At 47.1% G+C, this 22,183-nt stretch overlaps 1 protein-coding gene and 1 pseudogene across 2 annotated transcripts in view; both read right to left on the bottom strand.

Moving 5' to 3' along the window:
- LOC146347682 (dimethylaniline monooxygenase [N-oxide-forming] 2-like) overlaps positions 1–9,819 on the bottom strand; it is a 31,791-nt pseudogene extending 21,972 nt beyond the window's left edge.
- Positions 9,495–22,183, bottom strand: part of LOC146347681 (flavin-containing monooxygenase 1-like) — a 40,039-nt gene continuing 27,350 nt past the window's right edge. For both annotated transcript variants that reach the window (XM_084851088.1, XM_084851089.1), the window contains exons 5-8: positions 21,449–21,648; positions 16,808–17,163; positions 15,714–15,786; positions 9,495–11,327 (exon numbers count right to left, since the gene is read on the bottom strand). In XM_084851088.1, the coding sequence (XP_084707214.1) occupies positions 10,985–11,327; positions 15,714–15,786; positions 16,808–17,163; positions 21,449–21,648 (972 nt within the window). In that variant the 3' untranslated portion in view covers positions 9,495–10,984. The remainder of the gene's footprint in view (positions 11,328–15,713; positions 15,787–16,807; positions 17,164–21,448; positions 21,649–22,183) is intronic.

Here is a 22,183-nt window from a genome sequence, read left to right as displayed (position 1 = left end):
TAATAACAAGGCAGCAGGAGACGATGGTATCCCAGCTGAACTGTTTAAAATCTTGCAAGATGATGCTGTCAAGGTGATGCATGCCATATGCCAGCAAATTTGGAAAACACAAGAATGGCCAACAGATTGGAAAAGATCAACTTATATCCCCATACCAAAAAAGGGAAGCACCAAAGAATGTTCAAACTATCGAACACTGGCACTTATTTCACATGCCAGTATGGTAATGCTCAAGAACTTGCAAGGTAGACTCCAGCAATTCATGGAACGAGAATCGCCAGATGTACAAGCTGGGTTTAGAAAAGGCAGAGGAACTAGAGACCAAATTGCCAATATCCGCTGGATAATGGAGAAAGCCAGGGAGTTTCAGAAAAACATCTATTTCTGTTTCATTGACTATTCTAAAGCCTTTGACTGTGTGGATCGTAACAAATTGTGGCAAGTTCTTGGTGGTATGGGGATACCAAGTCATCTTGTCTGCCTCCTGAGGAATCTGTATAACGACCAAGTAGCAACGGTAAGAACAGACCATGGAACAACGGACTGGTTTAAGATTGGGAAAGGAGTACGGCAGGTTTGTATACTCTCACCCTACCTATTCAACCTGTACACAGAACACATCACGCGACGTGCTGGGCTTGATGAAGCCAAGGCTGGAGTTCAAATCGCTGGAAGAAACATTAACAATCTCAGATATGCAGATGATACCACTTTGATGGCTGAAAGTGAGGAGGAGCGGAGGAACCTCATGACGAAGGTGAAAGATGAAAGTGCAAAATCTGAGTTGCAGTTAAACCTAAAAAAAACAAGATTATGGCAACCAGTTGGATTGATAACTGGCAAATAGAAGGAGAAAACGTGGAGGCAGTGACAGACTTTGTCTTTCTTGGCACAAAGATTACTGCAGATGCTGACTGCAGCCAGGAAATCAGAAGACGTTTACTTCCTGGGAGGGGAGCAATGACAAACCTTGATAAAAGAGTGAAGAGCAGAGACATCACACTGACAACAAAGGTCTGCATAGTTAAAGCAATGGTATTCCCTGTAGTGACCTATGGCTGCGAGAGCTGGACCATAAGGAAGGCTGAGCGAAGGAAGATAGATGCTTTTGAACTGTGGTGCTGGAGGAAAATTCTGAGAGTGCCTTGGACTGCCAGAAGATCAAACCAGTCCATCCTCCAGGAAATAAAGCCAGACTGCTCACTTGAGGGAATGATATTAAAGGCAAAACTGAAGTACTTTGGCCACATAATGAGAAGACAGGATACCCTGGAGAAGATGCTGATGCTAGGGAAAGTGGAAGCCAAAAGGAAGAGGGGCCGACCAAGGGCAAGGTGGATGGATGATATTCTGGAGGTGACGGGCTCGACCTTGGGGGAGCTGGGGGTGGCAACGGCTGACATGAAGCTCTGGCGTGGGCAGGTCCATGAAGTCACGAAGGGTTGGAAGTCGAAGATGTGATGATAGCTGACCGGGCTCACAAAGCCCCTAGGCCAGCCTTCACCAACCTCATGCCCCCCAGATGTTTGGGACTACAGTCCCCAGCTTTCCTAACCATTGGCCATACTGGTTGGGGCTGATGGGAGCTGAAGTTCAAAATATCTGGAGGGCACCAGGTTGGGGAAAGCTGCCCTAGAAAAATTCAAGGAGGATAGATCTGTCAATGGTTATTACTCATGACAGATAAATGGAGCCTCCATGTTCAGAGGTACTATACCTCTGAGTACCAGGTACTGGGGCTCCTGCCTTCCCGCCTGGCTTGTGGGCTTCCCAGAGGCATCTGTCTAATCTAGCAGGGCGCTTCTTATATTTTTAATGTTCAAAAGTGGTTTAAATTTATAATGCCAATGTACTCACAGCCACAACTGAAAACGGGGAGAGGGGAACCTTCTTGCTGTACGCAAGCATGGAAAAGCCTTACTGTGGCTGGAGCACATCCCTGTCCTGACTCTTGCAGATTATCTGTCTGCTTCCTCCTCGCCTTAAAATGTATGTAGTCAAGAAGGTGGAATTGTTCCGCATAAGCCCTAAGGTACTCCGGGAGCACGGAGTGGTGCAGATAGTTGGGGCGATCCTCTGGGAATGGGAAGTCACTGAAGCAAGTCATCTCCTTGGAGGTGTTGGTTACCACAGATCTGTAAACGTTGGTCCTTCCCTTTTCAGGAGTTTCCTATCAAATAAAAATATGCCCAGCCCTCTTAACATGTGCGATTTTTAAGTCTGTGCCGCGTTTACATGTTGTGTATTTTTTAGCTATGCCGTGAAACTGGTTTTACCTCTTTCACTGCTGACCATTTTTAATGCTGCAATATGTTTTTTTATGATCTTGCATTTTATTCTTTTATGTTTGTGAGCTGCTCAGCCTAGATACAAATGCCATATACAAAGAAACAAAGAAACAAACACATAAACAGTAAAATTACACTGGTTTCAAAAGAGGGTAAACAGCATAGCAACTTCCAAAGAACTCTGAGGATTATAGTTCTGACAGGGTGGTGAGAATTTTTTGTTAGCCACCCCATGCTGTTGTGATGTCGCTGGCTACCAACCAGCTAGCACTGCACACAGCCAGCTACTGCTGCAAGCTCACAAAATAATTTTCCTCTGTGCTTGATCCAGCACCCGATCTACATGGAAACGGAATGAGAAGCGCTTTCTGATTATATCCGGATTTTCATGAAATCGCTATGATCCGTCAGGGGCACATAAAGCAGGAAAAGCAGAGTATACACTACCTAAAACTCCACTTTCATGGGTCACACAGCACGCAAAACCCCCAGACTTCGGGGTTGGGTGGGCGGAGTAGAACTGAACATCATCAACCCCGTAGGTGCTGCTCAACCAATGAGAGAGGCATGTTCCTGCCCTTGACCATGCCCCCTGCTCAGGGAAGTATATTGGAAGTGCTGAATTAAGCCCCTGTAGTTTACCCCACACCTCTCCCCTCTCATCCACCATTGGGATGTTGTGAAAGAGTAAAAGATACTGTGCTATGGTGAATGGGAAAACAGTCTACATAATCTGAATGAGTGAAATAGCTACTCCGCTTTTGTGAATGCTTGAAACAGTGCTACTGCGCTATTATGAATGGGGAAACAGGCTACATAATCTGAATGGGTAAAGCAGCGACTGCAGTATTGTGAATGGGGAAAACAGGCTGCATAATCTGAATGGGTAAAGCAGTTGCTGCGCTATTGTGAATGCTTGAAATAGTGCTACTGCACTATTATGAATGAGAAAACAGGCGGCATACTGTGAATGGGTAAAGCAGCTACTGCACTAGGCTACATGCTGCAAATGGGAAAACAGCAGTATTGCAATACACTGAAAGGATGCAACAGCACAAAGTAGTGCTAGGTGGGAAAGAAAGGCTGTGTCCAAAAGCACCCCACTGCGAATGGAAAAAAAGAGAGAATGGTGGGGGGGAGGGGGTGGCCCCACCCCTTGGCCACATCACAGCCAGGTCACAGAGGCACACCCAGGATTTAATGCGGGGGGACGGGGCACACTGCAGCGGAACCATGTGGAAGCTGCATTTAAGGAAAAAAAGACATGCTAAAAGGACTTTCAGAAAATGCGTTTTCCAGAGGGGAGCTGTGGGGTTGCTGCGGATTGGTAACAGTGTCATCTGGTGGAAGCAACTCTGATGCGCTCTTGGTCCGGACTAAATTGGCCATGTAGATTGGGCCCAGGAGAGAATATTGTATCAGACTTTTCAGATATCCACTGTGTAGACTGAAGCGGGGGCGGGGGGAGCAGGATTGCCTCCAACCTACGCACGTTCACTTGAAGGCCTGAATGCAGCCAATGAGTGTAAAACTGTACACACCCAGGGCTCCCCCGGTGGTTGAGAATTGTGCTTTTACAAAGGTTCTCACACATGGAGAGAGCCTTGTGCGCATAGAGCTGACTGCATGTACTCTGACCTTCCAATGAAAGCACATGGGCTGGGAGGGGAACAGTGCATGCAGCCCTGCTCCCCACATATGCATGTTCAGTCTACAGATGGAGTGCTGGAAAAGGGCTAATGTCACAACAAAGCTGTCCGTGATGCTTTGAAGCAAGACCGCTGTCTGTTGCTTAGCTTTGGATGTAAATTCCAGCAACAGAATGTCCCAAATCAAGACGTGTCCCTCTTACATTGTGAGGGATGTCTGTTGCAGGCATTTGGGAATGTTTCCAAACAATACAGTCTGGTCATTTTGACATGGCCCTGTAGGGGCAAGGCAGTTATTGGAGGGAGCAATCCTATCGCCGCTAGACAGCAGCTAGACAGCCATAGGATATTTGGTTTTCCGGGAACCGACCTTGGAGCCCGCGCTCCGAGGTCGGTACCCAGAGAACCGACCTCACCCCACTTCCACGCTGCCTCGGAGGCAGCGCAGAACAGCCCCATCCTCCACGCTCGCAAGAGGAGTGCGGAGCGGCCGAAAAGGGGCGTTCCGGGGTGGGGCGGGCAGAAATGCCTGTACGACACATCCAGTGTGTCGTACGGCAGCTTCCTCCTGTGGCTAGACAGCCGCAAACGGCTGTCTAGCCGAAAACACAGGGCAGGAGGAGCGCGGAGGGAACGATCCCCTCAGTGCTTCTCCTGCCCTGCATTGGATAGGCGGTTGCCTCTGAGTTCAGAGGCGGACGCCTATCTGAATAGGATTGCGCCCTTAGTTAGTTTCACGTTCTTCTCCGTTCCTTTGTTGAAGTTACGCCCAGGCAGGAACCAGGGCTGGTTCCAGACAAAGCCTTTTTCCTGCAGTCATTCCCAAATGCCCTGCCGCATTCATGGAATTTTATGGGGTGTCCCAACATAGTTGTCTTCCACTTTTAACTCTCCCGTGTTTTCCCACCATTCCTTCCATCTTTATTCTTTCAGTAAAAGGATCTGCTAAGGAGAAAAAGACGCAATAGCTACAAAATGCATTTGGACAGGTAGTGTTAGGAGCCCTAGGCAGTGTTAGGTGTGACAGGTAGTGTTAGGTGAAACTGACTGGCATTTAGGACAGGCTTAAGGAAGGACTTCTTCACACAATGCAACATCAACAAGATGTGACAGTGGCAGCCATTGAAATGGCATTAAAGGGGGATCAGGATAAGATTATCAATGTCTTTTAGTCATGATAGCTAAACAGAACCTCCATATCCAGTGGGTTTGCACGATCAAAACAAGCCACCGTGGGTGGAGCAGTGGCGTAGTGGAGCCGGGGTTCGCAGGATCACAGCTTAGTTACCCACTCAGGCACACAACAGCTTGTTGTGTCCTCCGAACCCGGGCAGCATGGCTTGCTTGAAGGGGAAACAACCTTCCAATAACCCATGGCCTGCTATAAGGTTATTGGAGGGTTGTTTCGGCAGTATTGCAACCGAAACTCTCCCCATGACCTGAGTTCGATCCCAGTGGAAGCTGGGTCTCGGGTAGCCGGCTTGGGTCGACTCAGCCCTCCATCCTTCCGAGGTCGGTAAAATGAGGACCCAGCTTGCTGGGGGAAAGGTAGTCACGACTGGGGAAGGCAATGGCAAACCACCCCGCTACAGTCTGCCATGAAAATGCCAGCGAAAGCAGCGTCCCTCTAGGGGTCAGCAATGACCCGATGCTTGCCCAGGAGGAACCTTTCCTTTCCTTTCCTTTCCTTTCCTTTCCTTTCCTTTCCTTTCCTTTCCTTTCCTTTCCTTTCCTTTCCTTTCCTTTCCTTTCCTTTCCTTCCTCCTCAAACAAGCCATGCTGCTTGGGTTTGGATGTCATGGCAAGCCATGCCTGCGTGGGTAATTAGGCTACTGGTGCCCTGCACATGTCAGGGATTAAAACACCCGCTGTGGCTTGCATATTTAAAATGGCAACTGGCACATGTTATGGAGCTCTGCTGATAAATTAATGATGTGCAAAGAGGCCCAGCATTGCTGAGAATATCCATTCTCCCCCAGTGAGTATTGCAGCTAAACTCAGAGGGAATGGGGAAGTCTGAGGGGGTGGCAGAGGACAGCAGCATCCCTGCTAAATCAGAAAATCCTGGCGCTTCGACCCTATGAGCCCTGGCTCCACTATGCCACAGCTCCCCCCATTTTTTTCGAACCCTTCTCTGCCCAGGGGCTCACCTTCAGTGCAGACCGACCTCAATAGTAGCCCAATCATGTTCTCCTGCCTCCAATGCAAAGGCACAGGAGGACTCAGCAAATCAAGTCCAGAGTTTAAGATGAGCAACTGAACTGCAATCCGCAGCTGCCCACTGTGCCATTGAACCAAGCCCACCTCCGCTTGGCAATCCCTGCTGGCGTCCTCTGACCAACAGCTGCACGGGGACCAGTGCTGAGCTCAGCTTCCAAAGCAGGGGCAGGCAGGGTAAGACACGGGGGCTGTCTTCACGAGCAAATTAGGGCAAGGTTAGAGCAGTTTGAGATACTTCACGATAGATGATGTCATCACCAATCTGCTGCCAACCAGCCGCTTCCCCCGTGAAAAGCCGCATTTTCTGAAACTCTTTTTACTCTGACTTTTTTTTACTGAAAGCGGCTCCCGGGCAGTTTTACCACAGTGTGCCATGTTCCCCGCCCATTAAATCCTGGGTGAGCCTCTGTGACCTGGCAGTGACATGGTTAAGGGGGTGGATGCCCAATTCCCTCTTGTTTCCCCAGTGGAAGCAGCTTTTCCAATTCTCATTGAGAAAATCCCCAGGAGCGCAGCAGCAACCCCTCACGTTACCGCAGTAGTGGGGACACTCAATCCCCTTAGGTAGTTTGCTTTTAATCTTTAACATATTCCCCCCTTCTGTGCATGTTTACTCAGAAGTAAGAAATAAATCTTGCTCCCCTGCAGTGAATCTTTGACAGATCTCAATGCATACAGAGCCACGGTAAATTGTGAAAGGGTTTAAAGGGTTAAAGGCCAACTTTAGTCACTCACCCTAAAGCGCTCTTTCGCTTCTCCGATGCTCTCTTAAATTGCTGTTGTGATGTTGTGCTTCTTTGATGTTCTGTAGTTTCTCTGTTGTTATGTAAAGTCCCTTCTCCACTTTATCATTTTATCGCAGTAACTATCTTTCGGGTTTACGTGAGCTTCTCACTGCGCACAGAGAGAAGGAGAAAGGGAGAAGGGGGCTGCGGGGGGTTGGAAGCAATAGGCAAAAGAGCACACGTGGGGAAAATGGGTTGGGAGCAATAACTCTGCGGCAGATTGCTGGGATGCGTCAACACTGGGGTGTGGGAGAGCTGTCAGGAGCCTTCCGACAAATCGGAGCCAGGGCTCCGAGGAAAGTGCCCAGAGACTGCACTCCCAGCCCCCTCCCCTGCCACCCTGTAGGTGGCACAGTTGTCACTGGACCCCGTGCTTGGAAATGGAGTGTAGAGAGGGCAAAAAGGGGGCATTCCTGGGGGTGGGGAGGAGACCGCAGAAGCCTCTTTACTGTGCAGCCTCCTCACCTCCTGCTCCCACGTCCCCGGTTAAATGCGAAATAGCACGTCTGGCCAAAAATGCAGGGTGGCTGAAGCACGGGGGAGAGGATTCCCTCCGTGCTCTGCCCACCCTGCACTGGATAGGCGTGAGCCTCCAAGATATCTCCATAGGGTTGTGCCCTAAATCTCTCACATGTAACTATTCAGTTATTTTGTTCTTCAAGCCTGGGCCACCCAGCTGGAGCAATGCCCTTGCTTGTTAGCAATATTTTTGCAGTCGTTGGACGAACTCTAATAACTCATTTGCTGTGGTGGAGAGCATGGGTCTTGAGGCAGGAGGGCGTCATACTAAGGGAGAGGGTGATGAGCTGATGTCATCTGGCACCGAGGAAACACCTCTGGGAGGTGACAGGCAGATAGCAGTCCTTGTAGTAGTGGGATTCGGAATGTAGAGCACTTAATTCTTAAATAAAGGTACAAGCATATAAATATTGCTAATAAATACACAATATGGATGCTTGACACGCATATTGGCACGCATGGTAACTTATCTGCCTGATCTGAAGGCAATAAATAGGCTGATGAATATGGGGGGGGGGTTGTGCTGCTCTTCAGCACCACGGGACCCATACCCTGCGGGGGGGGGGTGTATGTGTGAGAAACAGACGGGTTGCAGTTTCAGTACAGAAAGGAGAAAAAGGAAAAGGTTTCGCTGGAGTTAGCCAAACAGTGGGATCCCCACTTGGAGCTGCTGTCTGAGGATCTGATGCAGAGCTAGCCCCTGCAGTGTGTGCAGATGAATGCATTTTCTTCTGCACTGCTTTGCTTCTATATTTGTAAAGAAAATAAAACTTTTCAAAGACATTAAGGGGGCGTCTCCACCAGCGATTTACTCCGAGCAGGCTGCATGTTGAGCTCGTTAGGGATACATGCAATCGTGGCCATCCTGCAGCCACCCCGGAGCTTATTGCGGAAAACCCAGATTTCCTGAGACTGCTTATAGTCCGATTCTTTTCCTCAAGTCGGGTTCTCCCCGGTATAGTTGCTGGGTGCCCCAGCCCCTGCACTGACCTCAGGTATGCTAGCCCTGCCCAGGGGTGCACCTTTCACCGTGACCCGGTCAGGGGGTGTTTCCTGTGTGTTTCCCGTCCCTGCACAAACCCATTAGTGTCTACAAAGAAGGAACTCCCATTGTGCTCGATGAGGCTTGTCCCCTGAATGCCCACATCAGAATTTACAGAGATCCCCCTCAGTTGAAATGGCACGGTTTAAAGCACATTCCCGAAATGCTCTAAAGCGCGATCTCGAGGCTCTGATAGAGCCAGACAGACAGAGAGACAACTGGGACTAAGGAGACATTCGAAGAAGTAAGAACTAAATGAACTGTGGCTTTGTGCAGGTGTTGAGCATCCTTGGGCAGAGGTTCTTCAAGGGGCAACAATTCCTGGCAGGTTCCTTCTTTGGAGCCATAACAATTAACGCAGGTTTGAAAATGGTTTACGTTTGTAGCGCAGGCGTGAGCTCTGGCACCTGTCAGGTAGCAAGTTCATCGGGCCTGGGTGTGTTCTTCCTGAGTCCCTTTTAGTGGTCCCTCTCTTTCCTGATCATCCACACGTGCAGCTTAAAAGAGGGCAATTGGGAAAGAGTGGGAGTGTTCAGCATGCGGCCTGTAAGCACAGTCTGTGCTGGAATGCAGCTGCCTTGGACCCAGGGTTCCCCCGTCACCTCCCTTAGGGCACAATCCTGCGCATGTTTACACAGAGAAAAGGCGTACAACTCCCAGCATTTCCCAGCCAGCAAGAGTTGTAGGCCTTTTCTCTGTCTAAGCATGCACAGGATTGTGCCCTTAGCCAGTGTGGCTCCCCCACACTGGAGGCCTTCAAGACGAGGCTGGACAGCCACCTGTCAGGGCTGCTCTGACTTGGACTCCTGCACTGAGCAGGGGGTTGGACTCACTCATTGGCCTTGTAGGTCCCTTCCAACCCCACTGTTCTATGATTCTACAATAGCCCCAGCTTTTCTGCTTGTCCCTCTCCTACTCCAGGGAGGTGGACTGGCAGGCCCCTTCTAGTATAATGTGTGAATTAGCAACAGAGGGAAGAACAAAACTTTTTTACACAAGGCTTTTATTGTGCACTCACCATTCCTCACTCATGGTAGTTTGCGGGTATTTAAACAAAGTCTGTTTAAAAGCTGGTGGATTGCACCCCAGAACCAAACAGGCCATGCTTTAAAAGCAAACCTCCAAGTTTTATTTCAAACAAAGGCCCTGCTACAGGCTGTGGCCTCTCTGTCCTCAAGTTAGAAGCAGTGGGTGTTGCCCTCAACTACTTCCTGGCTCCTCCCAGGAAGCACACCCTATCCAGGTGAAATCCAGCTATTCTTTTATATTGTTACGATGTCGTCATCCCCCAGGTCCTCTCTGCAGTTTATTTTCATGTTGGCGTTTTTTTAAAATCAGGAATAGTGGAATGAAATGCTGGTGTAGTTGCACAATTCTGCTATACCACAGTGCCACCTAGAGGTTATGTAGTGGAACGTATAGAAAGACAGAGAAGGAAAAAAACCAGAAAAAAAACTGTGTAGAGGATCCAAACTTAATCCCACAAAGAATCCAGAAGCAGAAACCGCGGAGAGTGGCGGGTTAAAAGCCTTGTCTAGAAAAAGCCCAAGTGTCCAAGGGGTAGGTACTGGCATCACAACTAATGATCTCCAAGGACCCAGCCCAACAAAAGTTAGTCATCCCTAAGACAGAAATCCTAAATGCACATACTAGGGAGTAAATCCTATTGAAATCACTGGGTCATTTCTGAGTGGACATGCATAACATTGCTCTGTAAATCATGTTGAACCCAACGAAACAAATCAATCCAGTTCAATTACTTTCAACGGAACTTAGTCACAACTAACTTTAACGATATAACAGGCTCTGTTTTAAACATACAGGTAGATAAAGGTGACTCTGTGTGTGTGTGTGTGGAAGGGCATTCTCAGAGCTGAAGATACTCAAGAAGAGAGACAAATTTAAACTCATGCTTTGAATTAACATGCAAAATTTTGAATTTTAAAGTCAGACTGCCAATTTATTATTATTTACTATACTTATATCACATCTTTCCTTCAAGGAGCTCAACCCCTCCCCATTTTATTCTCACAACAAACCTGTGAAGTAGGTGAAGCTGAATGGTGGTGATTGGCCCAAGGTCACCAGGTAAGCTTCACGGCTGAGTAGGGATTTGAACCCTAGTCTCCCCAGGCCCTTCCCTCTGACACTCTAACTATTACACCATACCTGCTCTCAAAAAATCTACTATTTCAATTAATATAATAGCTGACTTTTGGATGTGTAATCCGTTTTCACATTTAGAAATGCATTTCAGTTTGGTCTCTCTCATGCATTGGTGTTAAAGATTTGTTCTTCCATCTTTATGAAACTCGGTTGTAAAATGATAAAATTATCTGAATGTATCTGTCTAAAGTTCTGGTTGTGTATATAATTTTATGTGGTCCCCTTATCAAAAGGCCCTTCCTTCCTCCTCCTCCTTTGCAAGGTGGTTATAATCTAAAATATGTATTCAGAAAGATATGGCTAAGACCGCCAGAACTATTTGAAAGTTAAGAAAATTCCAACCAAGACAGCAAATACGGCAAGTGCTTTGAGCACATATGTAAGGAAGTCAGAAGAGTCTTCTACAAGGCGGGTTCTTGTTGGCTTCAGGCTTCGCTCCCACTGGCTCATGATGGCATCTCTGGCTCCCTCCCACTTCCCTGGTCCGGACAGACGGTACTGGTAGGAGGAGCGTGGCCCAAAGAAAACCTTCAGGCCCAGTCTGGGATCTTTGAGAAGTAGAGCTGGTACACTAGGCTTTATGCCAATAAAGGATGCAATTTGATCCATATATACCAGACCATCTGTTTTGAGAACCTCATCAAAGGACAAGCCAAACCTTAAGCAGATAACATAAAAGCAGGGGAAGGGAAGAAATAAATATGTCTGATTAGTAGGTGAAATAGAAGGTGTGATGCTGAAAGTTCTGTCCCTGACAAGGGGAAGCTGGGAACTGTAGTTCTTGGGTGCATATGCAACATTGTCATTTATGGGGTCTTTTTTTAAGGCTTGTTATTCAGCCAATCATGGATCACTGCCTTGTTGTGGCGAAGGGGCTTGCGTAACTCAGTGAAGCCATAAGCTATGCCGTGCAGGGCCACCCAAGACGGACAGGTCATGGCAGAGAGTTCTGACAAAATGTGGTCCACTGGAGAAGGAAATGGCAACCCACTCCAGTATTCTTGCCAAGAAAACCCCATGGAACGTATCACAAGGCTAAAAGATATGACGCCGGAAGATGAGCCCCTCAGGTCGGAAGGTGTCCAATATGCTACTGGGGAAGAGCAGAGGGTATTTCCAAGTAGCGCCAGAAAGAGTGAAGCGGCTGGGCCAAAGCCGAAAGGACACTCAGCTGTGGATGTGTCTGGTGGTGAAAAGAAAATCCGATGCTGTAAAGAACAATATTGTTTAGGAACCTGGAATGTCAGATCAATGAATCAAGGTAAGCTGGAGGTGGTCAAACATGAGATGGCAAGATTGAACATCGACATCTTGGGAATCAGCGAACTAAAATGGACAGGCATGGGCGAATTTAATTCAGGTGACCATCATATCTACTATTGTGGGCAAGAATCCCTTAGAAGAAATGGAGTAGCACTCATAGTCAACAAAAGGGTGGGAAAAGCAGTACTGGGGTACAATCTTAAAAATGATAGAATGATCTCAGTACGAATCCAAGGCAAACCATTCAACATCACAGTAATTCAAGTCTATGCCCCAACCACTGAGGCCGAAGAAGCTGAGGTTGATCGGTTCTATGAAGACCTACAACACCTTCTAGAACTAACACCAAAAAAAGATGTCCTCTTCATCATAGGGGATTGGAATGCTAAAGTAGGAAGTCAAGAAATCACCGGGATAACAGGCAGGCATGGCCTTGGTGTACAAAATGAAGCAGGACAAAAACTAATAGAGTTTTGCCAAGAGAACATGCTGATCATAGCAAACACTCTTTTCCAACAGCACAAGAGGCTACTCTACACATGGACGTCACCAGATGGTCAATATCGAAATCAGATTGATTATGTCCTTTGCAGCCAAAGATGGAGAAGCTCCATACAGTCAGTAAAAACAAGACCTGGAGCTGACTGTGGCTCAGATCATGAGCTGCTTCTTGCAAAATTTCGGCTTAAATTGAAGAACGTCGGGAAAACCACTAAACCGTTCAGGTATGACCTAAATCATATCCCTGATGAATATACAGTGGAGGTGAGGAATAGATTTCAGGGATTAGACCTGATAGACAGAGTGCCTGAGGAACTATGGACGGAGGTCCGTAACATTGTTCAGGAGGCAGCAACGAAATCCATCCCAAAGAAAAAGAAATGCAAGAAAGCAAAGTGGCTGTCTGATGAGGCTTTACAAGTAGCTCACGAAAGAAGGGAAGCGAAAAGCAAGGGAGAAAGGGGAAGATATAGCCAACTGAATGCAGACTTCCAGAGAATAGCAAGGAGAGACAAGAAGGCCTTCTTAAATGAACAATGCAAAGAAATCGAGGAAAACAACAGAATGGGAAAGACTAGAGATCTCTTCAAGAAAATTGGAGATCTCAAGGGAACGTTTTGTGCAAAGACGGGCATGATAAAGGACAAAGAAGGCAGGGACCTAACAGAAGCAGATGAGATTAAGAAGAGGTGGCAAGAATACACAGAAGAACTATACAGGAAAGATCTGAATGTCCCTGATAGCCATGATAGTGCGGTCACTGAACTTGAGCCGGACATCCTCGAGAGTGAAGTCAAGTGGGCCTTAGGAAGCATTAGTAACAACAAAGCTAGCGGAGATGACAGTATTCCAGCCGAGCTATTTAAAATCCTAAAAGATGATGCTGTTAAAGTGCTGCATTCAATATGCCAACAAATCTGGAACACTCAACAGTGGCCACAAGACTGGAAAAGGTCAGTTTATATTCCAATTCCAAAGAAGGGCAACGCCAAAGAGTGTTCAAACTTCCGCACAATTGCGCTCATTTCACATGCCAGCAAGGCGATGCTCAAAATCCTACAAGCTAGGCTTCAGCAGTATGTGAACCGAGAACTACCGGAAGTACAAGCTGGGTTTAGAAGAGGCAGAGGAACTAGAGATCAAATCGCCAACATTCGCTGCATCATGGAGAAAGCAAGAGAATTCCAGAAAAATGTCTATTTCTGCTTCATTGACTACGCTAAAGCCTTTGATTGTGTGGATCACAACAAACTGTGGCAAATTCTTAAAGTGATGGGAGTACCAGACCACCTTACCTGTCTCCTGAGAAACCTGTACGAGGGTCAAGAAGCAACAGTAAGAACCAGACATGGAACAACCGATTGGTTCAAAATTGGGAAAGGAGTACGACAAGGCTGCATATTGTCACCCTGCTTATTTAACTTATATGCAGAGTACATCATGAGAAATGCCGGGTTGGATGAATCAGAGGTCGGAATTAAGATTGCTGGGAGAATTATCAACAACCTCCGATATGCAGACGATACCACCCTAATGGCAGAAAGCGAAGAGGATCTCAAGAGCCTCTTGTTGAGGGTGAAAGAGGAGAGTGCAAAAGCTGGTTTGAAACTCAACATTAAAAAAACGAAGATCATGGCATCTGGCCCCATCACTTCCTGGCAGATAGAAGGGGAAGAAGTGGAAGCAGTGACAGATTTTACTTTCTTGGGCTCCAAGATCACCGCAGACGGTGACTGTAGCCATGAAATTAAAAGACGCTTGCTCCTTGGGAGGAAAGCTATGGCCAACCTAGACAGCATAGTAAGAAGCAGAGACATCACCTTGCCGACAAAGGTCCGTCTAATCAAAGCTATGGTTTTCCCAGTAGTAATGTATGGCTGTGAGAGCTGGACTATAAGGAAGGCTGAGCGCCGAAGAATTGATGCTTTTGAACTGTGGTGCTGGAGAAGACTCTTACGAGTCCCCTGGACTGCAAGGAGGTCAAATCAGTCCATCCTAAAGGAAATCAACCCTGAGTGCTCATTGGAAGGACAGATACTGAAGCTGAAGCTGAAATATTTTGGCCACCTAATGCGAAGAGAAAACTCCCTGGAAAAGACCCTGATGCTGGGAAAGACTGAAGGCAAAAGGAGAAGGGGACGGCAGAGGATGAGATGGCTAGATAGCATCACGGATGCAATGAATATGAACTTGAGCACGCTCCGGGAGAGAGCGCAGGACAGGAAGGCCTGGCGTGCTATGGTCCATGGGGTCACGAAGAGTCGGACACGACTGAACGACTGAACAACAACAAATTCAGCCAATACCAGTGGCCCAATAAAAGGAGTGTCAGTCCCTCGGCTCATCTAGCCTCACATGGACATGGTCTGTTCTGACTAGCAGCCACTCCAAGACCTTGCAGAGACATCTTCCCCACCCCTTCAGGATACCTTTAAGGCTGGAGATGCCAAGGATTGTGCCTGTGACCTCTGCATGCAAAGCAAGGGCTGTACAACAAAGCTCTAGGCCCTCACCTCACAAAATCAACGGGTTTGCAAGAGACTTTAAGGGTTCCTAGTCCCTTCCCTTGAATGACCACTTTTGTTTGTAATTGCATGACTTCCCTGAGCCAGGACTACAATTTCTAGCAGAACACCTGTGCTCAGATTATTAACTGCTGCTGAATACACCATGGGCATTAGTGAAAAGCATCAAATCATACATTACGGTGCAGCTGTGCATAGCATTGTCTAACGTCCCTTTTCTCTGTTGCAAAGCGTCCTCAGGAGCCAGGACCTCAGCCCTGATGATAGGTGGGGATAAGGCCCCTGTCCCACTACTCAACTCTGGCCAAAGGCGAGAACTGCAGGGAGACCCTCCAGGAAAACTCTTCGTACCAATGGGCCAGAGTGGGCCAGGTGATAACACTCTGATCCCTCTGAAACCTTCTGGGTCAGGTTTGCTCAATGGACGGATAACAGACCTGCTGTTGGATGGATAAGAGACCCTAACTTCCTCGCTTGCCTCTAATCTGCATGGTAGCTGTAGCTGGGTTTGTCACTGGCCTTAGCAGATGTGCCTTTAACTGTAGCATGGTGTGTAGACATTAGCAGACGAGAGTGTTTATCTCTGTCCTGTGAATACCTTTACCTGCTGCTTTCTAAAGATCAACTGTCTGCTGAAGGCATAGGAATAAAGAAGGCCAGGTTTCTTTCTGGTCAGTTGGCAACCCTCTGATGCACATCCTTACAACTAATGAGGATTTGGCTCATCATGGTCTTGGTTATATAAAGGGGCTTACCAGTTGATCTTGTTTTTCTTCTTTTCGTTGACCTCCTCCATCATTATGTCGACTGGAGGCAACCCACACAAGCCTGGAAGACAGGAGGGACATTTCAGCAAGTCATTAACCTCCCCCCCCCAACAAACAGCTACAAAAAAACCTTAGAGGAAGGATGTTCCCTGGCAGAAGAGCAGGCTGCCCAACTGCCAGTGTGCATCAGGTTCTGCTTGGTGTGGGATGAAGCAGTGTTTCAAATAGGAGAAGTGACCAATGAGAGAGAGCCTCCAAATAGAGATGCTCACGGTACTGTGCGTTAAGGGGGGCCCTTCCCTGGACACCCTTGGAACTGCACTTGGAAAAGCAAGCTATTTCCCTCAAAACTCCAGATAGCAGCTTGGTTCATTTCTGAGCCCGATTCCAAGCTCAAATGGTCAGCACTCCCAATGATGCACTTGGGAGCACAACAGGGCCCAATTCCTCCCCTAGGCTCACTGAAATGAGCCTCCACACCCATCCACTCCCCTTCCGTATTGCTCTGAAGTAGCGATGGGTGAAAAATTAACTGGATTCACACTTTAATATGAATTGACCAAATCCGCAGTTTCCGAACGTACTCACACACCAGAATGCGCTTATACATTGATGTCTGCACTTTTCGAATCTTGCTATGCAGTTCGCAAGTCAAAAAACGTACACAAAATGTGTATATTCGGGAAAAGAACTCGCAAAATGCATTATACTAGGGATTGTCACAGAAAAATGTATATATCGGGAAAAGTGTGTATATTAGGGAAAATGTGCGCGAACCTCTTTGAACCAATAGGCCAGAGCGCGTCAGGTGATAATGTATAGTGGTGGTGTGGAGCTGAGGTACATCTGAAAGCAGGCCAGCACCTCCTTCCACTGGCACAGAAAATAAGGTGCCTAGTTGGTCTGTCCGTCTGTCATCTGTCTATCTAAAGTTATTCATTGGCTGCCTTTAAGGGTGGAACCCTCTCCAAGTGGCCTGGTCCAGCTGCCAGAGTCCCCAGTTTGAGACCCCCCAGCATGTTACAGATCAAATAAATACGCCCCTGGCCTCATGGAGTGCTGCTGTATCTCATCCCACCTACCCTTAAAGACACGTGTGGCCCAGCGTGCTTGGATTTCCACAACTGGCATGACTGCCGGCAACGCCTTGATGAAACCTATAATGGCAAGTGTTGGTTTCTCCAGCTGAGGGGGGAAGATGTATTTGTACAACGAAGCATGATTGTTTTCAACGTGGATGACTGACTCATCAATGAAAGGAAAAGAAGCTTTGTATCCAGTGGCAAAGACAACCACATCCACTTCCTCTGCAGCAGGAGTGTTTACGAACACGACAGAGTTTTCCTTGAACTCCTTCACCTCGGGCCTAACAGTGACCTTCCCAGTGATGATGCATGCAGGGATTTCATCATTTAACACTGGCTCTCTCATAACAGACCTACAGGGAAGAATAAAAAAAGAGACTTGGATTAGTATGTCAGGTGCAAAGGAGATGTAGACTCATAGAATCATAGAATAGTAGGGTTGGAAGGGGCCCATAAGACTATCGAGGCCGACCCCCTGCTCAGTTGTTGTTGTTGTTCAGTCGTTCAGTCGTGTCCGACTCTTCGTGACCCCATGGACCATAGCATGCCAGGCCTTCCTGTCCTGCACTCTCTCCCGGAGCGTGCTCAAGTTCATATTCATTGCATCAGTGATGCTATCTAGCCATCTCATCCTCTGTCGTCCCCTTCTCCTTTTGCCTTCAGTCTTTCCCAGCATCAGGGTCTTTTCCAGAGAGTTTTCTCTTCGCATTAGGTGGCCAAAATATTGGAGCTTCAGCTTCAGTATCTGTCCTTCCAATGAGCACTCAGGGTTGATTTCCTTTAGGATTGACTGATTTTACCTCCTTGCAGTCCAGGGGACTCGTAAGAGTCTTCTCCAGCACCACAGTTCGAAAGCATCAATTCTTCAGCGCTCAGCCTTCCTTATAGTCCAGATCTCACAGCCATACGTTACTACTGGGAAAACCATAGCTTTCATTATGCGGACCTTTGTCGGCAAGGTGATGTCTCTGCTTCTCACTATGCTGTCTAGGTTTGCCATAGCTTTCCTCCCAAGGAGCAAACGTCTTTTAATTTCATGGCTACAGTCACCGTCTGCGGTGATCTTGGAGCCCAAGAAAGTAAAATCTGTCACTGCTTCCATTTCTTCCCCTTCTATCTGCCAGGAAGTGATGGGGCCAAATGCCATGATCTTCGTTTTTTTAATGTTGAGTTTCAAACCAGCTTTTGCACTCTCCTCTTTCACCCTCAACAAGAGGCTCTTGAGATCCTCTTTGCTTTCTGCCATAAGGGTGGTATCGTCTGCATATCGGAGGTTGTTGATAATTCTCCCAGCAATCTTAATTCTGACCTCTGATTCATCCAACCCGGCATTTCTCATGATGTACTCTGCATATAAGTTAAATAAGCAGGGTGACAATATGCAACCTTGTCGTACTCCTTTCCCAATTTTGAACCACTCGGTTGTTCTATGTCTGGTTCTTACTGTTGCTTCTTGACCCTCGTACAGGTTTCTCAGGAGACAGGTAAGGTGGTCTGGTACTCCCATCACTTTCAGAATTTGCCACAGTTTGTTGTGATCCACACAATCCAAGGCTTTAGCGTAGTCAATGAAGCAGAAATAGACGTTTTTCTGGAATTCTCTTGCTTTCTCCATGATGCAGTGAATGTTGGCGATTTGATCTCTAGTTCCTCTGCCTCTTCGAAACCCCGCTTGTACTTCCGGTAGTTCTCGGTTCGCATACTGCTGAAGCCTAGCTTGTAGGATTTTGAGCATCACCTTGCTGGCATGTGAAATGAGTGCAATTGTGCGGTAGCTTGAACACTCTTTGGCGTTGCCCTTCTTTGGAATTGGAATGTACACTGACCTTTTCCAGTCTTGTGGCCATTGTTGAGTGTTCCAAATATGTTGGCATATTGAATGCAGCACTTTAACAGCATCATCTTTTAGGGTTTTAAATAGCTCGGCTGGAATACTGTCATCTCCGCTAGCTTTGTTGTTACTAATGCTTCCTAAGGCCCACTTGACTTCACTCTCGAGGATGTCTGGCTCAAGTTCAGTGACCGCACTATCATGGCTATCAGGGACATTCAGATCTTTCCTGTATAGTTCTTCTGTGTATTCTTTCCACCTCTTCTTGATCTCATCTGCTTCTGTTAGGTCCCTGCCTTCTTTGTCCTTTATCATGCCCGTCTTTGCACAAAATGTTCCCTTGAGATCTCCGATTTTCTTGAAGAGATCTCTAGTCTTTCCCATTCTGTTGTTTTCTTCGATTTCTTTGCATTGTTCATTTAAGAAGGACTTCTTGTCTCTCCTTGCTATTCTCTGGAAGTCTGCATTCAGTTGGATATATCTTCGCCTTTCTCCCTTGCTTTTTGCTTCCCTTCTTTCCTCAGCTACTTGTAAAGCCTCATCAGACAGCCACTTGGCTTTCTTGCATTTCTTTTTCTTTGGGATGGATTTCGTTGCTGCCTCCTGAACAGTGTTACGGACCTCCGTCCATAGTTCCTCAGGCACTCTGTCTATCAGGTCTAATCCCTGAAATCTATTCCTCACCTCCATTGTATATTCATAAGGGATATGATTTAGGTCATACCTGAATGGTTTAGTGGTTTTCCTTACGTTCTTCAATTTAAGCCGAAATTTTGCAAGAAGCAGCTCATGATCTGAGCCACAGTCAGCTCCAGGTCTTGTTTTTACTGACTGTATGGAGCTTCTCCATCTTTGGCTGCAAAGGACATAATTAATCTGATTTCGATATTGACCATCTGGTGATGTCCATGTGTAGAGTCGTCTCTTGTGCTGTTGGAAAAGAGTGTTTGCTATGATCAGCATGTTCTCTTGGCAAAACTCTATTAGCTTTTGTCCTGCTTCATTTTGTACACCAAGGCCATGCCTGCCTGTTATCCCGGTGATTTCTTGACTTCCTACTTTAGCATTCCAATCCCCTATGATGAAGAGGACATCTTTTTTTGGTGTTAGTTCTAGAAGGTGTTGTAGGTCTTCATAGAACCGATCAACCTCAGCTTCTTTGGCATCAGTGGTTGGGGCATAGACTTGAATTACTGTGATGTTGAATGGTTTGCCTTGGATTCATACTGAGATCATTCTATCATTTTTAAGATTGTACCCCAGTACTGCTTTTCCCACCCTTTTGTTGACTATGAGTGCTACTCCATTTCTTCTAAGGGATTCTTGCCCACAATAGTAGATATGATGGTCACCTGAATTAAATTCGCCCATGCCTGTCCATTTTAGTTCGCTGATTCCCAAGATGTCGATGTTCAATCTTGCCATCTCATGTTTGACCACCTCCAGCTTACCTTGATTCATTGATCTGACATTCCAGGTTTCTAAACAATATTGTTCTTTACAGCATCGGATTTTCTTTTCACCATCAGACACATCCGCAGCTGAGTGTCCTTTCGGCTTTGGCCCAGCCGCTTCACTCTTTCTGGCACTACTTGGAAATACCCTCTGCTCTTCCCCAGTAGTATATTGGACACCTTCGGACCTGAGGGGCTCATCTTCCGGCATCATCTCTTTTAGCCTTGTGATACGTTCCATGGGGTTTTCTTGGCAAGAATACTGGAGTGGGTTGCCCTTTCCTTCTCCAGTGGATGACATTTTGTCAGAACTCTCCGCCATGACCTGTCTGTCTTGCGTGGCCCTGCACGGCATAGCTTATGGCTTCACTGAGTTACGCAAGCCCCTTCGCCACAACAAGGCAGTGATCCATGAAACAAGGCAGTGATCCATCCTGCTCAGTGCAGGAATCCAAATCAGAGCATCCCTGAAAGAGGGCTGTCCAGCCTTGTCTTGAATGCCTCCAGTGTGGGAGAGCCCACCACCTCCCTAGGTAATCGGTTCCATTGTTATACTGCTCCAACAGTCAGGAAGTTTTTCCTGATGTTCTGCCGGAATCTGGCTTCCTGCCACTTGAACCCATTATTCTCCGGGATGATGGAGAAGAGATCCTGGCCTTCCTCTCTGTGACAACAGGGTGTAGTAGTTCTCTGTGTTGTCATGTTGGTTTAAAAAAATGAGAAACAAGAAAGGTAGGTCCCCAGGCTCCCTTGCCTTCTCTGCCTTTCATTTTATTACGATTCCATCTGGCAGTCTAAGAATAGCCCTGCAGGATAAGGCCCATGGTCTTGTCTCCAACAGGGGCCAGCCAGATGTCTCTGGGGAGCCTACAAGCAAGGAATGAAAGCAAGAGGCCTCTTCTGTTGTCCCCAACACATGGTATTCAAAGATTCTGAACCTAAAGGTTCATTTGGCTATGGTGGCCAATGGGTGCTGATACACCCATATGACCCAAAAGGAAGTTCTCCCACTCAAGCCTCATTAAAAGAGCTCCCATTTACTTAAATGAGGCATATACAGCAGAACATCCTGGTGGATTGCATCCCATGTTAATCGAGGAGGGTTCTTGGGTTTTTTGCCTTAGGCACCAAATTCCTTGCCTCCACTTTATGGAAGCTGGGGGAACTCTTCCAGGTTTTGTTCAATTGGACCTCCTGGTGAATGCTTTCGATTGCACTTTTTTGAGAGTACACTTCGTTTCCACCTTTTATAGACATGCAGTGTACGTGCAGTATTTCTGTTTGCTGTTTTCATGTTCTCTCTCAACCCACCCACCCAGCCACCCCAGTCAATACCCAGTTTACAGCCAGTACCTGTCTTTTGGAATTATGCCATAGTTTGCATGGTTAAACCACTGGCTCGCACGGGTTGCCATCACCCAACCTATGACACACCCAGGAAGGCTATTTTGGACAATGTTCATGAAGCGAGTTAGGAACACCATGTCCCATGGGTAGCCATTGTCGAAAACACGGCTTATTACCCAGGCACCTCTACGTGTGCTGATCATGACCTTAGAAAAAGAGAAGACCATCAAAATACAGCAGCATTCCATTGGCAATCAGACGTTTAAGAGCACACGTACGCCACACAATTAGACTTTTTAAACAGTGATCCTCTCACCCCAAGGAACTCTGGGAACTTTAGTTATTTGGCTAGCATGGAAGCCAGTTCTTGAAATAAGACGTTCTGGTACCTGCACAGGGATGAGGGCCTGCTATCGCTCTCTCTCACACACAGTCCATACACACTGGCTTGCTCCCAGTTTGTTTCAGGGCATAGTTCAAAGTGCAGGTCTTGACCTTTACAGCCCATTATGACTTGGGTCCAGGTTAACTAAAGGACTGCCTGTCTTCACCTGTGCCTGTTGGTACTCTTAGACAGGGGTGGGGAATCTGTGACCCTCCAGAGGTTGTTGGGCAAATTCCCCTTAAATGCACATGCTTACACCTATGGGGGAAATGCACATTTCTGGCTGTTTTTTAAACATTTTGCATATTTTTCCACAACAAAATTTGTGCAAAGTTCAGGGAAGTTAGGGAAAAATG

This window comes from Heloderma suspectum, chromosome 4, assembly GCF_057233095.1.
Source record: "Heloderma suspectum isolate Gila_16-S chromosome 4, 16-S_ref, whole genome shotgun sequence".
NCBI classification, from domain to species: domain Eukaryota; kingdom Metazoa; phylum Chordata; class Lepidosauria; order Squamata; family Helodermatidae; genus Heloderma; species Heloderma suspectum.
Note: the sequence above shows the minus strand (reverse complement) of the source record. Positions and strands in the feature narration are given on the sequence as shown.